Here is a 20,054-nt window from a genome sequence, read left to right as displayed (position 1 = left end):
AATTTAATAAAAAAAAACAGATAACCCACAGTAAAAAAAGGTAATTCAAAGTTCAATTAAAGTTTCAAAAACAAATTATTTGACATTGAATGTAAACCTATATTCTGTTTCACTATCATCTTCAGATTGAAAGTAAAATTGGCACTTTAAATCTTGCAACGAGTAAACCAGAACCATATTTAATGAGAATTCGTTGTGCTTTACACAACCTATTGGCTTAGCTTAGCGCCTTGAATAAAGTCAGCCAGGTGTGGAAACCATCTTGTCATTTTCGACTATTATATGAGCAAAGATTTGATCCATGAATAAAGTAAGATGGTTCCGGACATTTTTTAATCAAATAAAATTCATCATAGTTTGAGCTTTCAATGAAATACAAACTGGTGGTATTATAATCATTCACTTTGAATACATCTTATGATCACAACTACAGTAGAATCGATAAATCTCCAATATGGAAACCACTATTTCTCCTTTTTTATAAGCATCACAAAGAATAGGCCCCAAAATCCCAATATAAACCCCAAAGAAATAATACTATACAATATCAATTTCTCATTTGTATCTTCTTGGTAATTTTCTTGATCATCTTCTTGATCGTGTTTTTTATCGTCTTCTTCCACTTCACAAACATTCTTTGTGGGTTCTCCACACAATAATGCATTCCCAACAAAAGCCCAGCCATCACCACCCAACGTGCTAAAGTGAATCCCTTTTGGAATTTCACCACTCAACTCATTGTAAGATAGGTTAAAAACCCCAAGAGAGTCCAGTGATGTTAACGATTGTGGGATTTTCCCGGATAGTCTATTGAAACTTAAGTCCAGGGAAGCTAACTTAGACATATCTCCAATACTCGTAGGTATGTTACCCGAAAAATGATTGTGGGACAAATTGAGCCTTGCAAGTCCGCTTAACCGACCTATCTCTGTTGGAATGTTACCATCAAGCATGTTCCAAGACAGATCCAATCCCGAGGTATAAGTGTATATTCTTTCAAATTGCAACATGATCCCATTGATCACCATCTGCAATTGAATGCCATACACATCCATAAGATATTGAGATGCGCCTGTTAAATTCATCCAGTAGCCTCCTAATTGCTTAGGAATATGGCCGGAGAAATTGTTGTGCGATAAATCCAAAATTTGCAGTTGTATCAAATTATTAATTTCATCAGGGATTGATCCATTGAACTTGTTTGACCTTAAAGAAATGATACTTAAGAGAGAGTGTTGTGCACCAAATAGTGTCGTTGGTATATTTCCTTCTAATTGGTTATTCGCTAAGTTAAGAACTACCAACGAAGGGAGTTTACCGATGAAGTTGAGAAGAGTACCATCGAGATAGTTGTCCTGCAGTTGAAGATATCCCAATGATTCTAACTTTTCAATCTCATTTGGAACATTTCCTGTGAGATTATTGCTCCCAAGGTTTAGTGATCGAAGATCCTTACAATACCCTAAGGTATTTGGTATAACCCCTGAGAATCTGTTGTTTGAGAGGTCAACTATTTGAAGAGAATATCGTGAACTTTTTGAACATATAGAAGAGGGAATTGAACCCGAAAGTTGATTCTCATCTAGATTGATGATGACACAATTAGATAGTCTTTTTCCAATTTCTATTGAGATTTTACCACTGAGTGTATTATTTGATATATCAAATGTAAAGAGATTTTTGAGTTTTGAGATACAAGAAGGAATAACTCCTGTCAGGTTATTATGAGACAAGTCCAAGCGATAAAGATGACTCAATTTACAGATGAAAGTAGGGAAGGATCCTTTTAGATTGCAAGATTTCAAATACAGATACTCTAGTTTGAATTTAGAGTACAAACTTAAATTTGGATCAATATCTACAGTAAGCCTATTTGAGCTCAGATCTACGGTTGTTAGATTTAGATCGTTAATCAGAGATTTCAATGAAACGCTTCCCTCAATTGAGTTATTAGAGACATCAAAAACACTAAGGTTATGAAGATTCGATATGCAACTCGGTATGGTTCCTGTTATATTATTACTTCCTAAATCAAGTGTTAAAAGAGAAATAAGCTCACAGATTGAACTTGTTATGGATCCTTGAAAGTTATTGCCAGACAAGTCCAGAACGGTTAGGAATTTTATATTGGATATTGATTTTGGTATAGGACCTTGGAAATTATTGCGAGACAATCTCAGAACGGTTAAGAATTTTAGGTTGGATATTGAACTTGATATGGGACCTTGGAATTTATTGCTAGACAAGTCGAGATTGGTTAGGAGCTTTAGATTGTAGATCCAAGAAGGCAAAGATCCTTGAATTGAACAACGAGCAGCATAAAGACTAACCAACATCGGTGCATTTGAAATGGATCCGCTTATATTTGTTTCTGATATGACAAGTTTTTGAAGCTTAGGCCACTGACGTTGAAACATCCTAGTTAGATCAGGATTAAGACTAGGATTACGACTAACATCAAGCACTTTAAGCTGAGGAAGATAAGGTACAGAACCTTGTAAATCACAACCAGACATGTCGAGATTAGAAAGTGAAGTTAAATTCGCAAGTTGTACTGGGATTCGGGAATTGAGTGCATAATTAGAATTCATATTAAGAGAAGATAGAAAAGAAAGATTTTGAAAATTGGGAAAATTTGTGCTATATATATTGCACTCTGAGAGATCAAGATCTCTGAGATTGGAAAGATGAGATATATGCTCACCCAAAATTTCTTGTGAAAATGTATGTAGATCAATAGCACTCAAATTTAACACCTGTAAATTAACTAACCCTCTCACCCATTTTATAGATGGTTGTAAGCCATCATTCCAAGATAAATCAAGGTAATGTAGAGATGAAAGGTTGTTAAACTGTGTTGAAATTGATGAACCAATGTTGGAATGGGAGAGATCAAGATGAGAAAGTTTTGTTAGATTAGAAAGCTGGAGCGGAATTTGTGTTCCCTGGAAATCGTTGTAGGCAAGATCAATATACTCGAGATGAGGAATTCTAACAAGGGAAGGAGGGAAGTTACATGTTAGTGAAGTGTTTCGTGGATTATATTGGAATGAACCATCATATTCTCTGCGGTAATTTTCATAGACTGTGTTTCGAAGACCGACGGAGATGATCCGAAAAGAGTCATATGAACATCCAACTCCATACCAATTACAGCAATTTTGATGTTGGTAGCTATCTTGCCATGATGCCAAACGATTTGCAGGATCACTCAAAGAGAATTTGAATTCTAGGAGAGCACTTCTATCCTGTTCATGACATCCATGACAGGTTAGTGGAAATTCAGTGACGCTGATCAATAAACAGAACAAAAAATGAAGATTGATGACAAGGAGGCGAAATGATATCATTTGAGTAGTCTTATTGAATGAATTCATGACTAATTGATAACTACTCAAATGTGCAGAATGTTCAATGGTATGGAGTAGTCTTATTTTTCTGTGTAGGTAACATCATAGTGACGTTACCTACAGTAGTGTCCATTTACAATGAATCCATGTATGTGTTTGATAAAGTTTCTTTTAGAGATAAGATCTGATATTCGAAGACTAACAGGTGCAGTCAATGGAGGAAAACATGAATCATCAGACTCATGGGGTCGGGAATACTAATGAGAACTTTATTTTCCAATTAAGACAAATTGGGATAGAATAAGTCCGAGTCTCCATTTTTAAGTTTGATTTTTTTTTCTGTTTGGATTTTTTCTGTTTGTTTTCGAGAAGATTATTAAAGTACTGACTCGATGGTACAAAAATCAACGCTATGGTCAATGAATATGTTTTGAGGTCCGATTTTTCGTGGAATTCAAGGGATTGTGAACTGAAATACATATTTTCTAATCGTTAGTAAATTTGAAGGCTAAATTAAAATTGTAGTATGTGAAGGGGAATGTGGGGGCAGTTGGTCTCATGGCTTATGGTGGTAGCACTTGAATGAGTTTTCAGTTCTTTAACTCAAGAAAGTCAGAGTGATGTTAAAGACTGTGGGATTTTCCCTGATAATCTACTGAAACTTAAGTCCAAAGAATTCAAATTAACTATTGATTGATGAATTTTATTTTGGAAATCAATAATTTGATGAATGTTTTCTTATTCTGATTTTTTCTTTCATTTGTTAATTGTATGAAACCCACCTATTCAAACTCTAATCCTCTGATTCATGAATTTTGTTTAGATATTATTGAGGAGAGGAAAAAACCAATTTGTGGCGATTCCGAATCATGGCAGTTGCAAAGAGCGATTGAGTGATCTGGTTAGATCCCACCGAGCCAATTTTCATGTTTAGAATGGTATCACTATCACCCCATCAACTAACTAGTTGATTGAGTATTTTTTTACAAGTATCGGTGTCACCTTTGATTATTTATTAACAAATCAATTCAAATCAATTCTACGTTAAAATCACTCTAAATCCTTTTCATACACTTCCTCCGTTCCTAGAAAAGAGTTACTTTTCCTATTTTTACAATTTTTAAGGCTATCATATGAGAGTGTCTTTTTAATTTATTTTCAAAACAAACCACAACAAAGTATTTAATCACCACAATTGTCATTCCTTTTTATAAAGAGGAAAAAAGAAGAGAAAAGTTAGGAAAAGGCTATTTATAAAAATTCATCTTATTACAAATTAAAGTACTCTTTTTTAGATACAAAAATTAAAAAAAAAAAAAAAAAAAAAAAAAAAAAATCTCTTTGAGGAATGGAGGGAGTACATTGTATTTTTTCAATCAAATCTCTCAATTTAACTTCTTTAAGAGTTTTTTTTCCATCTCATCACAATGTCGCAAACTCCAAATTTAGGAAAAGAAAAGTTAGAGTGAGATTTACTAGCTCTCATGATGTTCACATCGTCACTACATATTGTGGTTACATGAGGATAGTTTCAAGATAAGAATCAGTTTTATGAAACTCTTTTTTCTTTAATTTGTAGAAGCCTGTGGTGGGAATCCATATACGCGTACTACAAAAAGTGTTTGTAATAGATTTAGCGTAATCAAATCGGAAGTGGATAATATCTCTCTTTGTATTGCAAGAGTCAACGCATGTAATCCGGGCTTGGATTCTTATAACCGGGTATGTCATCTAAATATGTTCATTATAGTTGTTGTATATCTTGTTTGTAAATAATTTACTTTATGTATCTCTTATTATGGTTTGCTTACATTGATGTAGATTATAATGGCGAGAAGCGATTACTTTGAAACACATAAAAAAGTCTTTTCTCGCGATGTTGAGTTTGAGATGCTTAAAGATCTTGGAAATGTACATGCCGGTGGAGATGAAGATATGGATGATGATGCGTGTCCGCTGTCATCTAATTATCTTGAAAATATCTCAAATATGTTTTCTACTCAAACCCATCTTCTCAGAATCCATCTTCAAGCCAATTTTTCGAAACTCCATGTGCAAATCAATTTCCAAATACTTATGATATCCCTTACGCTATCTCTTTTCCACAAGGATATACTCCAAGGACGACCCCAACTACAACACCTGGATCATCGTTTGGTGGATAACAAAATGATAAACGCAAGTCAAGAGCTGCGAAAAAATACGCAACAACTAAAAGGGGTTATGTACCAGGCACACCCACCACACCTCATCCCAAGATTCCCAAATGAGCGACGTGGGTAGTAAACTTGTTGATTCTCTAAAAGAACCCCGACTGACAGTCACATCTCGTCAGGAACAACAAAACGAGATAATGGAAAGGTTGCTAGCAACAACACAACAATAAATTAAACAGAATCGGGAGAGAGGTGAAAGGGAAATAATGCAAATGGATCTCGATAAGCTGGCTCCAAATGCAAAAATATACTTTGGATTAAAACAACAAGCTATCTTGGCTAAGCAGATGGAGATGCAATAACAAAATTAGTCACATTTTTAATTAAAAGTTTGATTATTTTAAGTTATTGAGGCTAGATTTTTATTTTAAATATCTTAGTTTGATTGTTTTGTTATTTAAGTAAGGTCGTGTTTTTCTTCCAGTAATGTTGTTCCTTTTTTCTAAGTAATATCAATTTATATTTATTTTTTTCCTTTTCGCACAAAAAAGTATTTGTTTAGCATTCTTTGTTTACACTCCTCTCCCACTAAATTCTAATCATCCATCATTAACAACGGTTCTATCTTCTCCAATGTTGGATCCCAACGATTATTTTTCCCAAAATTCCTCTATAAATAAGTCTCTAATTTTCTATTCAAATCAATACAAACTCCAATCCACTATCCCTTTCTCACGTATCACTTTCTCACACATTACTTTCAATTTTAATCTTCTATATCTAGTTCTCATTCTCAAACATCGTTTTCAACAACCAAAAATGGCAATACCATACACAACCGATGAAGATGTTGAAATCGTGAGAGCTTATATTACCCTCATAAGGCAAGAGTATGATCAAGCATACTTCAACAATAATAATCGAGCCCCTAATGAAAATTAGATGAGGGATCATGATTCTAATGATTGGTGGAAGCGCTGCTTTAAGATTTTTAAAAGAATAGATAAAAATTATTATCATCGTAGATTTTAAGGAATGAAGCAAAGGTTTAAGGAGGTGCATGCAAGGATGGAAACGTTGAAAGGGTATATGAAAGAGCTAAAGGAAGAAAGTCCTGAAATGGACGACATGACAAGAGTAAGTATCTCATCCCTGTAAGAATATTTCTACACATAGAAATATCATTTTGGGTCATGTAATAACTTGGCTAATTATGAATATTGCTAAACATGTAGGTTACAATTTTGGGATCCTTTCATATTCCCTCTTCCTTGATGGACGGTCGAGATTAAATGAAAATTCTAATTCCTATGAACCTTGGTCCTCCTTCTACCTATAAAAGGAACTCTATAACCATCAAAATTGAGTTCATGAATTGTATTATTATTTCATTACGTAAAAAAAAGGTCAAGAAGGAGAAACTAAGAGTTTCTCAAGATATTACAGCTGCTACAAAGATCATCGGTGATGTATTACGAATTAGCGTTGTAAGGTATTTCTCTTAGACTAATCTATTCATATTTTATTGTGTGATTATCATGAAGTTCATGATCCTAATTAAATATCTATAAACCTAAAACTTATAGTTGGCATCAAGAGCCTGTGCTAGAACTCATGATCATCTGATAACAATATGCAATAACCGTGTTACCTTTTAGATATGACCCAACTCACGTTTGTATGCTTAATTTTTACGACGACTCAAAAACTAATATGTAACATATAAAATCTGTGAATTAATGAGAATCAGAAAAATGAAGATCGTCGCTGTAATAGTTAGCTAGGTTTTTCATTTTCTTTGAAATGTTTAGGAGAATATGGTGAACATGACGTGGCACAATTGTATACGGGTGCATTAATTTTTCTCGGTCAAACCTTTGGTGAATTTGGACCGACAGGTTATCAATGTCTTATTAATTCCTTCCATGTTTAAATGTGAAGTTACGTTTTTTAATGGGTATTAAAGATATTAGCATTAATGGGTATTAAAGAAATAATATATTAGGCATGTTTGTAAAATTTGATGAGGGGGTAAAATATTATGGAATGTCTTTATTTTTCCTGGGCCATACCGGTCAAGTTGTGTGTCTCAAAAAAAAAAAGCGCATGTGCCATAATGCAAGGGCATGTTTTGTTTGTTTAAGAATATGGAGTCATGAAACTATTTTACGTTGTGTCTTTCAAATTACAGAACTTGGGCCTTAGATTAAATGGCCCGTTTTGCCAGCATAATTCTATTTTTGCTAATTAAGAGGTTATAAACAATTATAGTTCAAACTTAAGCTATTTTTTAAAAATTTGTTCATCACCGAACAGATTTATGAATTGAACCGATTTACAATTAAAACCAATTTTAATGACAATGTTAAAATAAATGAAATGGTTTTTTACATTAAGAAATGTAAACTAACTAATACTTTTCATCGAAACACTAAAACGATTTTTTATCGAATTTCATTATAACTTTTTATGATCAAAAACATATTCTGACACCATCAAATTTGTGTGTGCATTATGACATGATTTGTGTGTTTGTGCATTATGGTATAGTTTCTCTCACATTTTTTTTTTTTTTTGAATTTTATGAGATTATACTTAAAATTATTATGGGACTCTATAGTTATCACCACAGTGATACTAGGGTATTGTATCTCAGTATAATCATGATGTTATTATGAGAATGAATTTGTAAACCGTAAAGTGTAGGTTTTGAAGTTATCGACATCATGTGATAATGGCATTATTTTAGTTGATTGGCTATCGCCACAGTGATGTCAAATCACTTTTGGCCATGATCACAGTTTTTCTAATGCTTGTAATATTGTTTTTTCTTAAATATATTAGAACAGAATTTACCCACAGGAAATTAGAGTTCATTTATTTAAGAAAACATTGACTGATATGATTGATGATCATACATTATGGATATGAACTGATTTGAATCTTGAGGGTGTCTTGTTTCATTATGTTTCACTTTTCTCCCAACGTTGATGATAATTTCAATTGTACATATAAAAATTATTCTGTTTAAGATTCTTAGGTCATAATTCTTTAGTTATCACCACAGTGATACTAGAGTGTTTTATCTTAGCAATAATAATAATTTTATTGTAAGCACGTATACGCCAAGCCGTAAAGGCAAGGTTTAGTAGTTATTATGGCTATATTTTTGAGTTATTTATTTATTTATTTATTTTTATTTTATTTTTGCTATCACCACAGTGATGTCAAATAATTTTTCCAGTCATAATCGTTATCATGTCAAGTGCTTATAATATCGTTTTCTTAAATGTATTAGAACAACAATTACCCACAGGTAATTTGATTTCACATGTTTAAGATAACGTTGAAGTGTACAATATCTGATCATACATTATGGTAATTAAATAATTGGCACATGATTTTACTTTATTTCTTAAAAGTGCATAAAAGAAAATTTACATAAATTAACTCATTATCGAGTTGAGTAACCTATTACGAATTTTTCATATTTTCATGAATATATTTATTATGTTGTCCAAAACTTATTACATCCTATATGAAATTGATGTTTTATTTTTGATAAATTTCTCCATATTAATTGACTATTTAACACCTTTCAATTAATTCATTATATATCCCTTATTTATCATGATCTTTAAGTTTGTATCGTATTTAAATGAGCGATGCATCAAAGAATTTTTCTTCAACGAAATTTCGTTATTGAATTATATTTATAGACTTGCTTCATGCTCGATTTTGGTTTAAGAAAAAGTTCATTATGTTTGGATATTTTTCGATTATAGGGTGTTGATATTTTTCACAATTTATGTATGTCATGCTTTTGAATAAATGTTCGTGATTGATGTTTTAGGGTTACTCATTATTGTTTATAAGTGACTAAATTTATGATCAGATCAAGTATGTCCATATCATTGAGTGGTACTGTACAATGTCACAAGAAAAGCTAGTGTGATATTGCAATTCTACATATTTACTGGATTATTTAGTTATCGTCACAGTGATAGCAAATTCTTATCTTATAATTGTTGTACATTTTGAGTCCTCTTAGTTTGATTTAACTATTAGAACAATGCTGCTCACAAGTAGTTTTGGTTCACAAATTTAAACAAGAATTAAGGTTATCTAAATGTTTCATATACATGTGAAATAATAGCCACCCACAGGTGACTACAACTCACATTATATTAGGTTGAACATATTTAGAACTATTGCAGTTTGTTAATACACTTTAGGACGTGAGTTGCCCACAGGTGATTCTAGTTATGGTATTAAACAAACATGATGTTGTGTGTATGAGAATGTAAAATATGTACTAATATTTTTCATGTCTCACATTGTTCCTTGATAAGGTTTTACCCACAGGAGAATCTTATTGAAGGTATGAAACTATTGTAAGCTTAATTATCATTTATCTCTATTGTAAATTTCAGCTTTTGTTCTTATTAATTGTTGATTATGATTATTTTGTAGACTTTTAATGGTCCATTTTTTGGAAGATAACATTGTTTATCACCTGATGATTTTTCGCGTTATTGTGTACATCCATCAATTGCATTATGAATATCAATTTGTGGATGTTTTCTCGAACATTCATTATTGAAATTGAGAGGAAATTATAGAGAAAGTGAAAATCATAAAGTCCGATAAGGGTGGTTAAAATTGTGAAAGGTATTACAAAACAGGATGATATCCTAAATCTTTTACGTAGTATCTCCAAAAGTTAGGATTTGTTGCTCAATACACAAGACCAACTTATCCTTGGCATAATGGTGTATAACAAAAGGAAAAATCATACATTTATGAAAATGGTTAGAAGCATGATGAGTTATGCATAATGAAAACATATCAGTGGATGTATGTTCTTTCAACAACTGTGTAATTTAAATAGATTTCCGACCAAAGCAGTTTCAAAGACACACTTTGGACTAGAATGGCTGGAAACCTAGTTTAAATCACCTTTAAGTTATGGTTGTTCAGTTGGAGGCAAGGGATTCCATTCCAAATAATGCAAATTGGATTTGAAAACTATTACTGTTTCGTTGGTTTTCCTAAATAATCAACATGGTATTCTTTAATGTTCTAACTGTAGTATGAGATTTGTTGAAACCGAAATTATAAATTCATTAGTGATGGCATAATCAGTGGGAGTACGTGGATATATCTGTTCAAGAAATCATGATAATGATCCCTTTGTTTAAGATTTCTACCGATATTGTAAATCTTCTCATCATCAGAATGTAAGATAATGAAAGACCACAAATTACTGATCCAGCACTCCATAATATAACTATTGTCAATAAAGAAATTTTTGATAACAACATGAACCGGCATTAAGAAGGTCTCAACAGAGATTGAAAGAAAGTTATTCATGTTGTTTCTGTGATTTTCTTACGAGAATTTATTACATTTTGATATGGAATGACAAAGACTCGGTTTTAGGTACACAAATATTATGTGTAATAATTTTGATTAATGGATTGATGTTATGTGAGCAAAAATCATTGGTTGAAAATCAAGTCTCGGATATTGTTTAATTGCTCGAAAGACACAAATCAGTTGTATGAAAGTGGGTCTTTCTGACGTAATACGACTGTAATAGCAATTTTAAACGGTATAAAGCAAGACTTATTGCCAAAGATTTTACTCCGAAAAGATGCATTGATTATAAAAAAAATTTTCTCTCGTGTCAAAGAAAGACTTATTCAGAATTGTCATAGTATTATTAGTAGCTCAGTATGCCCGAAGAGTTGCATTAATTAAATGTGAAAATAGCCTTTACTGATGATAAATTTTAGTCTAAAAATTTTAGAAATCAAAGTATGAAATTTAAGCATCCTCCTATAATGGTATATGAAATTCAACAAAGCTATAAATGTTTCAAGTTTTGGATGAAATTATTACAGATTTATGCATATACCTCAAGATCATTGGGAGAAATTCATACTCTTGGTCTTGTATGATAAGACGTACTACCTACGAGTAGTGATCTTGATTTTATGCATATCTCTATAGTTTTTTGAAGTAAAGGATATGAATGAAGCTTACCATGTGATAGTAATATCATATGGATTAATAAAGCTCTCGTATAAGGCATATATCGAATATTCAAAGAACTTTGAGATAATAACATATTTAACAGATTTTATTTTATGTTAGATAGAAGATATAAATTAAATCTTCATTACGTCTTAATTCTGATATGAAACTTATAACAAGTTGTTGATATGTTAAAGAATCGAAGAACAAATTACAGGAAAGCTATCAAGAGTTTTGAGATACTATTTTAATTTATGTGTTATAATTAGTTAGGAAACCCAACAGAGTTGATTGGGTTTTCAGACTTCAATTTTTGTGGATGTATGGATTCTATAAAGGAAGAATCCATTAATATTAATTCCACAATTGAGTTTGAATATTTATGACTGCGAGACTTAGAGATTTAAGTTTGTCTCTACATTGCTGAAATTTATCGTCTTAGTATCGCAGCATTAAAGCACGATATGATACAATAGGAACAAAACACATGAACCTTGAGTATATATGCGTGAATCAAGAAATTCAGAAACAATAGTTGTTCATTTATCACTTAAGCACAATTGCATATGCAGATGCACTTAGTGAACAATTACCTTTTAGGACCTCTTAAGAAAAGATTAAAATCTTGGGTCTGTGGTAGTAATTGATTATTGAATTCAGCTAATTTATGTGCTTATTTTTGAACACTTATTGAGCTCTTATTAATGTCGTTCTGAATTGTTTCTGTATCCATGTTTAGTATACACTTATGTGAATGGATAAATATTAACAGAAATAGTCTTTCGTTTGAAGACATCATTGGACCATTATGATATCCCAATTTAAGGCCTGATCAAGTAAGTTGTTTGTGTTGTGGTACATGGAAGGGAACATGTTGATAACAAGACAATGTGCCACCGCTATGACTCGCATGAGTAGTTTGCTTGATCAAGGTATTATGTTAACCATCAAATTTTGTTTAGCAATTATGCGCGCCTTATGTTTTCTACAATTAACCATAATACAAATTATCACATGGACCAGTGGGGAATGTATGAATATTTCTACACATAGAAATATCCTTTTGGGCCATGTAATAACTTGGCTAATTATGAATATTGCTAAACATGTAGGTTACAATTTTGGGATCCTTTCATATTCCCTCTTCCTTGATGGACGGTCGATATTAAATGAAAATTCTAAATCATATGAACCTTGGTCCTCCTTCTACATATAAAAGGAACTCTATAACCATCAAAATTGAGTTCATGAATTGTATTATTATTTCATTACATAAAAAAAAGGTCAAGAAGGAGAAACTAAGAGTTTCTCAAGGTATTACAGCTGCTACAAAGATCATCCGTGATGTATTACGGATTAACGTTGTAAGGTATTTCTCTTAGAATAATCTATTCATATTTTATTGTGTGATTATCATGAAGTTCACGATCCTAATTAAGTATCTATAAAACTAAAACTTAAAATCCCCTCATCAAATATAGTTAACAATTTTCAGAAATATCGTTCTAATGCAGTTGGAGCTATGTTACGGGTTTTTCCGTTTCTTTTTGTAGACACCGCTAAGGATTGGTTATACTACCTATTGATAGACGCATTTATGTGTCTATTTTGATCTCTTTTATGTATTTTATTAGTACCCATTTGTTCTCATTATGGTGTTTTTTATGTTTGTTTAGGTGTTTTTGGAGAAAATACCCTTGTATGGAAAGAGTTGCTCAAAAAGTGATGATTTACACCCCGGAGAAATGTCCTGGAGGCGTCCCAGAAATGTACCGGAAACGTCCCAGAAATGTCCCGGAGGAAACCAGAAAAATTACTATTTCAACCCAAGAATTACTATTTCAGCCCAAATTACTAAGGGGACACCAAGACAGGATAGGGGGACACCCCTCTTCTTCATTTGAATATCGATTTTGGCGGGAAAAATGTTCACAGCACAGGAGAATTATCGATCGAAGAAATGAAGTAGTGGCATGCCGATTCAATGGCTGAAACTCATTGGGTATCTTCTTATGGGCTAGAAAGGAAGGTTATGGGTCTTTAGATCGATCAAATTTGGCTAAATAACTCACAAGAAGAAATCAGGGCAGCACGAGCATAATAAGAACAGTTCACGGGATTACGTGATTTGGAGAAGATTTTTAGCGTGTTAAGTGCATGATTGATGTCCCGAGCAGTAGGAAGGAGTGTGTAGTTGTTAAACAAGGAAAGAAATACAGCTTATAACGCGTGGAGAATCATTTCAGAGAAGTAAATATTCGGAAGATATTTTCTTTAAACACCGAGTAATGAAGATTATATGGAGTAATTGAGGGAGATTCAACGAGCTGTAGGTGTATAAATATGTTCCCTTGGAGTACTAGAGAGGTTGTCGAGAGTTGGGAGGAGAGAAGGAACGCTGCAGAATGGAGAACCATGATTTCTCTCTGCTGCTGCTGCTGCCATTGATGAAGATGAAGAACACGAAGAACGGACTCGCAGCAGCAGTCGTTCATCAACAGTGAAAGAGACTCAAGGCGTGGGTCGTAGTGTGGGTCATAGTTTGGGTCTTGCAACAACATAACATTTGTATCGTTCTTCTTGTAACAGTTGAACAGCGCCTTTGCAACAGTTATTTCTGTTACAATTTTTCTGTTCAATTGTTTTACTCCCTTTAATCAACTTTTGAGCTTTATACATGTATTTTGATATTATGATTAATATGAGGAGCTAAACCCCAACACTGGGGCGACGGAGGAAGCCTTAATTCATCCATGTGGTAATTTTTATTTTTAAATCTTTACAAGTCCGAGCAACGAACTTTTACTACCACTTTCAAAACTACAACAAAATGGCACCGCCGACGCGGACTTGTATATAGATTGATTTATTTTTTTTAGGTTTTTTTTTTTATTATTTGTTCCTTTTTACTTTGTCTTTTTTTCTTTGATTTACAGGTTCGAAGTGGAGCACTAAGGACTTGGAGAGGAAAAAGCTTAAAGCGAAAAGCGAAAAGAGAAGAAAAAAAGACAATTTTAGGATTTAATTTTTAATTTTTAATTTTTTTAGAGTGTGTGAGGAAAACTGTTTTAATTTTTTTTTATTTATTTTGGATTTTGGACTTTAAACAATTGGACTTTATTTATTTTTTTAACCCTACGGAAGGGTATTATAAAAAAAGAAAAAAAATTTATATAAACTGTGTGCAGGGAAGGACGACGATTACTATATCGTCTCGGCCCCTCGGGTTCGTACATGACATAGGAGTCGTGGCCCGAGTCGACTTCAACAGTTCATCCCCCGTCTGGTACGGGAGGTAAGTCCATCGAAACACTCGCGAATCTCCTGTAAGCGAGTTACTGTATTCCTTAAGGTGATTCATTGATTGAGTACGAATTTGGACTGTTTTTAAATTCCTAGTAAAGGGCAAGGCCTGGCCAATACAAGATAAGGGTTTGGATTTCATCACCGCTCCCTTCTTGCCCGCCTTAGGAAAACGAAACCTAACGCGAACCCAAGCTTAAAATTTGGAATAGAACGAGACCGATAGGGTAACGAGCTTAATAGGAAACTCATTCGAAAAATATTGGTTGCTCTTTAAGCACACTCCAAAGTTCATGATGGTTTCTGTGAGTTGAATGCGTGACTGCGCCGCCTTGTGATAGCGGTGAGGCCTTGGGTATCAAAGCTCCACTGAGCTTCCCTCGCCTCAATTCAACTTACTTTGACTCGGATTGATTCCAGAGGGATTTGCTCAAATTGCAACGAATTCCCTTTCGAAAGATAGAAGTTGGTCTAGAAACAATCTAAGTGGAGCCATCATGCTTTTTGTTTGCTAGAAATCTTTAGGTTTGTTTTGGTGGAGTCGAGTCGGCCTTGTTTGTGGTTGTGTAGATTTCCCTTGCAATTAAGAATATCGAACTGGTATGATAGAAGCCAATACAATGAGTATCGATCTGAATTTGAATATGGACATCATCATTTTTATGACCATGGTGGGAATAGTAGTTGTGAACGCCAACCTTTTCAAGGTTATGGTTCATACCATGGTGAGCCCAATTACTATCCACACATGTATCAGTCTTATGAGCAAGAAGATTATAGTACTAGTTCTTCGTCTCTAGAGGATACAATCAAACTATTGAAAAGTAGTCCTTTTTATGATCCTTCTGATAATTCCTATTTACTAGAGTCAACACGTAAGTTAGCTGAGTCGACGCGTAAGTTAGCTGATATGAATAGTATAATTATAGACGAAAGAACTACAATAATGAGTGAACCTTCTTTAGAAGACCACCTCAAGCGGATAGCTGAGACGAACGAAAGAATTGCTCGAAATTACTTGAATTGCCAATATAGTGTATCCAATAATACCCTTGAGAATGAAGATAGTTATTTACACAATCAAGTGAACGAGGTTATAATTGGTAACACTACTTATTTAGATAAGGTTCAATCATCTTCGTACTATTATGATGATGAGGATAGTAGTGATGAAGAATCTGAAATATGTAGGCATAGTGATCAGGAATCTAGTAATCCAATTGAGCTTTATAGTGATTATATTATTTCTACTTCAAATCCAAATAATTTTTATGATTATTCACATATTCAAGAGGACGAGGATTTGATTAGGAATACCATTGTTTTAGACGATGTAGTATTTCCTTTTGATTACGAAGCCGATAGTGGTTTAGAGGAACGGGTTTGTTCTGAAAATGTTGTTTTAGAGTCTAGCGACTTAGAAACAATAATCTTAGATGAAGAAGATATACCCGTAGAGATGAGCAAAGATGCACTACCTGATAATAAATTAGAAGAATCAATTGACCATTTTCAAGAATCTAATGATCCAGAAATTAGGGAGATTGTAACTAGTCTATCTAGAGACACTAAAAACTCTAAGTTTGGGGGTGATTATCACCTTCATAGTGCCTTACCTTTAACTCTCAGAAAGTCCCTTCACTTAGGACTTGATATCTGTGCCTCGACCATTTTACAAGATTACCTTCATACTTGTTTTCCCGAACCTAATGATGTCCATAGAGAAGCTCAGTTGTTAGAAACCCATCCTCTGGTTGATGTGGTTAACCCAGGCTATGATACCAAGATTGACTTTGTTTTCCCACAAAAAACTTTTCAACCAATTGTGGGAACTTTTGATTTTAAGATGAGTCGAATATTAAGTTCTGAGACTAAGCCTAAGTACTTTAGGTTAATAGAATCGACACATTTTCCTAAGAATGACCACTACTCTCACTGTGGTCAACTATGTAAGTCATATCTGATTGACTTAGAGGATCCACAATTATTTAGGTTATTACTTCGTGATTCTAAGTTCGTATTTGAGTTTTTACAGACTCTAAGACCTAGTGATTCGGATCCCATCTATGAAGAAACGCAGCCAATGAAAATATTCTATTTAGACCCTTTCATAGAACCTGAACCTGAACCGCAATTAGCGATAGTTTTCAGGAAACTAGGTAAGGGCATGCTTTTCTTGTCCATTTTCTTGGTTCACTGCAGTTTCCTATGGTCAGCTCTTTTTGGTTTTGAAGACCCATAGTTATTTCGACTGTTACTTTATGGTTAGAGTTGACCAATCCTTTTCTAAGTCTGGCTGAAGACTTTAAACTTAACACTTCTTGGGAGGTATCCCATGCTCATGCAACACGGTAATATCTTTCCTTATCTCTTTCGCTTCAAATGGTAACAGTTTCTCCTTGTTCATGCTTTTAGTTTCATCTTTAGAACATTGAGGACAATGTTAGATTTAAGTTTGGGGGTATGGGAAAATATTTTAGTTGCAATAAATAAACTCCGGAGCCTAGAAATTTACGCCTATTAAGGATAGCAATAACCAATCTAAGTGGATGGAAACATTTTTGTTTTAGGAGTTGAGGAACCAATCTGACTAGATGGAAACATCTATAGAGTCTATTCATAAAAGCACAGAGCTCAGGTGTTAGCAATAACATGATAGTTTCGCCATATCTCGTCGAGTCCTTTTCACTTTCTATTTTCAGTTTTCTTTTATTTCAAGTGATTTGGTGGGGCACACGATTCAAGTTGTTACCACTGCTAGGGTGAATTAGAGTGACTGAGTTACCCCAAAAAAAAAAAGACCGGACCAGTTAGACCAATCGGAATAAGTATTAACACTTGGATAGCAATATGCGTGTGTTCTCCCTGTTTCCGTCGCCTAAGCAAGCGTGGAATGCAGGACCCGTGGGAACTATCGTGTAATCTGCTGACAAGAAGCATGCGCTTGGATCAAAAAGATCTATTCATGCCGTTAAGTTAAAAAAAAATGGTTATTGTCATGTGTAGTCAACTGCTGGTTCCCTTGTATTTGCCAGTTTGTTGATCTAGATTTAAGTTATTAACCACTGGTTCCCTTGTATATGCCAGTGTGTTAATATTAGTCAGACCGGTATATCAGTCATTTAGGTTAGGTTCACCTTGGCAGAGGCCTTCAGACAGATATGGGAAACACCGTTCACTTTTCAACCATCTACATTTTTCTTTCCATCTTCTTAATCTTTTCATGTGATTAGTCTGACTCCGAGTATGATGTCCATCGTGAAACTATCTTAGTAGATCTTTGTCACTTATATGAATTTTAGTATGATTGAGTGCAAACTCGTGTACAACAATTGGAATTTCGCATCAGGGTTCTTCCTCTTAGAGTCAATAATTATATGCCAACCAAGGAGGTTCTTTAGTGCTTTCCAAGATTTTTCGTAGATATCTAGGTTCTGGAGTATTAGTTTTTGTGGGTACACCTCTGATAAACCCACCCGAGATTAACTCGGTCTCTTTTCAAGAATAAATTTTGCTCGAGGACTAGCAAATAATAAGTTTGGGGGTATTTGATAGACGCATTTATGTGTCTATTTTGATCTCTTTTATGTATTTTATTAGTACCCATTTGTTCTCATTATGGTGTTTTTTATGTTTGTTTAGGTGTTTTTGGAGAAAATACCCATGTATGGAAAGAGTTGCTCAAAAAGTGATGATTTACACCCCGGAGAAATGTCCTGGAGGCGTCCCAGAAATGTACCGGAAACGTCCCATAAATGCCCCGGAGGAAACCAGAAAAATTACTATTTCAACCCAAGAATTACTATTTCAGCCCAAATTACTAAGGGGACACCAAGACAGGATAGGGGGACACCCTCTTCTTCATTTGAATATCGATTTTGGCGGGAAAAATGTTCACAGTACAGGAGAATTATCGATCGAAGAAATGAAGTAGTGGCAGGCCGATTCAATGGCTGAAACTCATTGGGTATCTTCTTATGGGCTAGAAAGGAAGGTTATGGGTCTTTAGATCGATCAAATTTGGCTAAATAACTCACAAGAAGAAATCAGGGCAGCACAAGCATAATAAGAACAGTTCACGAGATTACGTGATTTGGAGAAGATTTTTAGCGTGTTAAGTGCATGATTGATGTCCCGAGCAGTAGGAAGGAGTGTGTAGCTGTTAAACAAGGAAAGAAATACAGCTTATAACGCGTGGAGAATCATTTCAGAGAAGAAAATATTCGAAAGATATTTTCTTTAAACACCGAGTAATGAAGATTATATGGAGTAATTGAGGGAGATTCAACGAGCTGTAGGTGTATAAATATGTTCCCTTGGAGTACTAGAGAGGTTGTCGAGAGTTGGGGGTCGAGCAGAGCCTCTGAGGAGCAGAAACAATCGATATCCAGGAACGGGTTCTGTTGTTGCTGCTGCCATTAAAGAGCTTGAAGAACACGAAGAACAGACTATCCAGGACAGTCTTATTTTCAGCAGCACCAACAACAGTAGGCTTGTGTCGTTGTTTACAGCATCAAAGTATTGTCGTTGTTTTCTGGACGCTCATTGTGGGTAGTAGGTCCACTGTTTTTATCTTTTTTCAATCTTTTGAACACCTTGTGAGCTTGAATTATTATTTTGAGTGTGTGTTTGATATGAATAGCTAAAATCCAATACTGGGATGAAGGAGGAAGCCTTATTTCACACTTGGGTAATTATATTTAATTCTTTTCATGACTTTTGCATTAATTTTAATTGAAATTATGATTTAAATTAATTAGTTGTGATTTGATTTGATGGGTCATGCTTAACTTAGATGATTTGATGTCTCATGCTTAACATTTACACCTAATATTTTGAGAATCAATCTTGGCAATAAATTATAGTCGATATATTTAATATATTTTTCGAGCTATTATTGATAAAAGAATTATTATTTGAACCTTAACAAATGAAATTGGCGGAATCCTAGTCCCAGTACCTCTCGCCCATTGTGACAAATATTGTGTATATATTTTTATTTTTAAATCTTTACAAGTCCGAGCAACGAACTTTTACTGCCACTTTCAAAACTATAACACCTATCCTCAGGAAGTATTACAACATGGAGTGGTTTGAATAAATTCTTCTTAGAAAGATATTTTCCAGCATCTAAGGCAATTTAGATGTACCTTGCAAGAGTTGATCCTATAACCAGTTGTAAAGATTACATCATATAATCTAACTT

General features: G+C 33.9%; 1 protein-coding gene across 1 annotated transcript; it reads right to left on the bottom strand.

Moving 5' to 3' along the window:
• Positions 1-464: 464 nt before the first annotated feature.
• LOC113324589 (LRR receptor-like serine/threonine-protein kinase ERECTA) lies at positions 465-2,591 on the bottom strand. Its single transcript, XM_026572898.1, has one exon. The coding sequence runs from the start codon at positions 2,589-2,591 to the stop codon at positions 465-467; it is 2,127 nt and encodes a 708-aa protein (XP_026428683.1).
• Between the last annotated feature and the right edge of the window lie 17,463 nt (positions 2,592-20,054).

This window comes from Papaver somniferum, chromosome 11 (genome assembly GCF_003573695.1).
Source record: "Papaver somniferum cultivar HN1 chromosome 11, ASM357369v1, whole genome shotgun sequence".
Lineage (NCBI taxonomy): Eukaryota > Viridiplantae > Streptophyta > Magnoliopsida > Ranunculales > Papaveraceae > Papaver > Papaver somniferum.
This window is presented reverse-complemented; position numbering and strand designations above follow the sequence as displayed.

Excerpts from the sequence above, each read along its gene's own strand:
- LOC113324589 (XM_026572898.1), bottom strand. The coding sequence starts at position 2,591 with ATGAATTCTAATTATGCACTCAATTCCCGAATCCCAGTACAACTTGCG.